At 44.9% G+C, this 1,758-nt stretch overlaps 1 protein-coding gene across 1 annotated transcript in view; it reads right to left on the bottom strand.

The window, feature by feature from the left end:
• Window positions 1-548: 548 nt before the first annotated feature.
• LOC104490058 (vitellogenin-2-like) overlaps window positions 549-1,758 on the bottom strand; it is a 23,313-nt gene continuing 22,103 nt past the window's right edge. Inside the window, exon 36 of the mRNA XM_010132299.1 lies at window positions 549-888. Within this exon, the coding sequence (XP_010130601.1) occupies window positions 770-888 (119 nt within the window). The 3' untranslated portion in view covers window positions 549-769. The remainder of the gene's footprint in view (window positions 889-1,758) is intronic.

Here is a 1,758-nt window from a genome sequence, read left to right as displayed (position 1 = left end):
GCTACAGCAAGGGCTGATGCTGGGTGCAGAGGTTGGGGCATCTCACCCGAAGTGCAAAGGTCTGGCTCTGCTTTGGATGTTTTGGCAGGTGGTAGAGTTGGGTAACTCCACTGCGTCCTGTTCAAAGACCCCCGACTCGCAGCAGTTTCTGCGTGTGGTTCTGCATCGAGGACATAATGTGTTCTTGACTCCCTCAGAGCAGCCTTGTCCAGTGGCATGAGATTCAAGCTCATCCCCTGACCTTGCTGTTCCCCACAGCAGCACTGGTATATCACACAGTTATTGCAGGGCACCACGGCTGCCGAGCGTGCTGCATCACACAGAGTCGATCAGTTCCTGCTCTGGGTGTATGGGATCACAGCACCAGGGAAAACCAGCAGGAGCCTGGTACCACAGCCTCCCAACCCATATCCTCAGTGGGGCCTGCCATGAACATGTGCCTCCTGCACAGAAGATGGTCACAGACTCAATTCTGTGAAATGGGGGGTGAGGAGAAGCAACACAGGCCTCTTGTTTCCAAAACCAGTGAAATAAGAAAGCCTTCATGATTTTTTCCATGCGTGGATTTATTACGAAATCAGATATTTATGGGCAATCATAACAGTTTCCACAATAATAAAGTTTAATACTTTAAATTACTTGGGAAGATTCCACACGTTCTTGAACACTTAATTTAGTACCTCTATTATTGCTTAAGATAAGTTTTCTTACACCACACAATAAAAATATTAAGATGTTTCTGGTTTTTTCTGTGCTGCAATGTACAGCTTCACGCACTGCAGTCTTCGTTCTCACAAGAACATGCTATGTGTGCCTCAACAGTGTCCTGCATGTCCTCTGACTTCTGGTCGAACTTTGTCTGTTTGTCTGTCAGGCTGGTAGCTGAATCTGATGGGGAACAAGAAATGAAAAGTAAACAGGGTACTTCAGAAGGAGTTTTGCAAGGTACAGCATTTACCGTGCACTAGTCATTAATTACGGCAGGCTTGAGTTCTCCTCACTGGCTTGATTATTTGTATTTGCCTAAGTCACACAGACGTTCCAGCAAACCTACTTAATTAATAAGCCAATTCTACCTTGAAAACTACTACTTCCCTGAGGAATTTTATTAATAATACATTTAGGAGATGGTATTATGTTCTTAAAGGAAGAAACAAACTTGGGAAACAGACATGAACCTATCATCTATACAATCTATATCTAACCTTATCTAAACTCTTAGACTCTGCAATATACCTATTAACAAGACATCCTTCTATGGCACTGCACCTGTGCGCAGGAATCCTGCCCGCACCTGCCCTCCTATTGCCTAAATCAGCTCCGTGAAGTAGGACCATGCCCAAAGGCAGCGACATGTAAAAATATACAAGGTGAGGATCCCCGTTTCAGGGTGCTGCACACGGCCAGAGGTGGCTGGATCCTCACAGGCTGCAATGCACAGTTTTTCAGCTGAATCACAATGCTGACTGTGCTGTTACCCTGCCCTCACCTGCTAAGCTCAAAGCCCCATGTGAAGACGAGTTCGGTTTGGATCTTAAATGCAGGCGTAATTTAACTAAGTTTTTCATTACAACAGCAAAACCTCGCTCTCACTAAAGGAAGTTTTACATATTAATGAAATCAGGGGAAGGTCGTCAGTCAATACCCCAGTAAGTCCAGCCCCACCTGTGGATATGTTAGATTATTCATATGTTTCAAGTAGAGTAACTGAGTCAAGGCACAACCTATTTAGACTTTTGTGCAGCTGCTATTCAGCAG

Source organism: Buceros rhinoceros, unplaced genomic scaffold (genome assembly GCF_000710305.1).
Source record: "Buceros rhinoceros silvestris isolate BGI_N320 unplaced genomic scaffold, ASM71030v1 scaffold513, whole genome shotgun sequence".
NCBI lineage: Eukaryota > Metazoa > Chordata > Aves > Bucerotiformes > Bucerotidae > Buceros > Buceros rhinoceros.
This window is presented reverse-complemented; position numbering and strand designations above follow the sequence as displayed.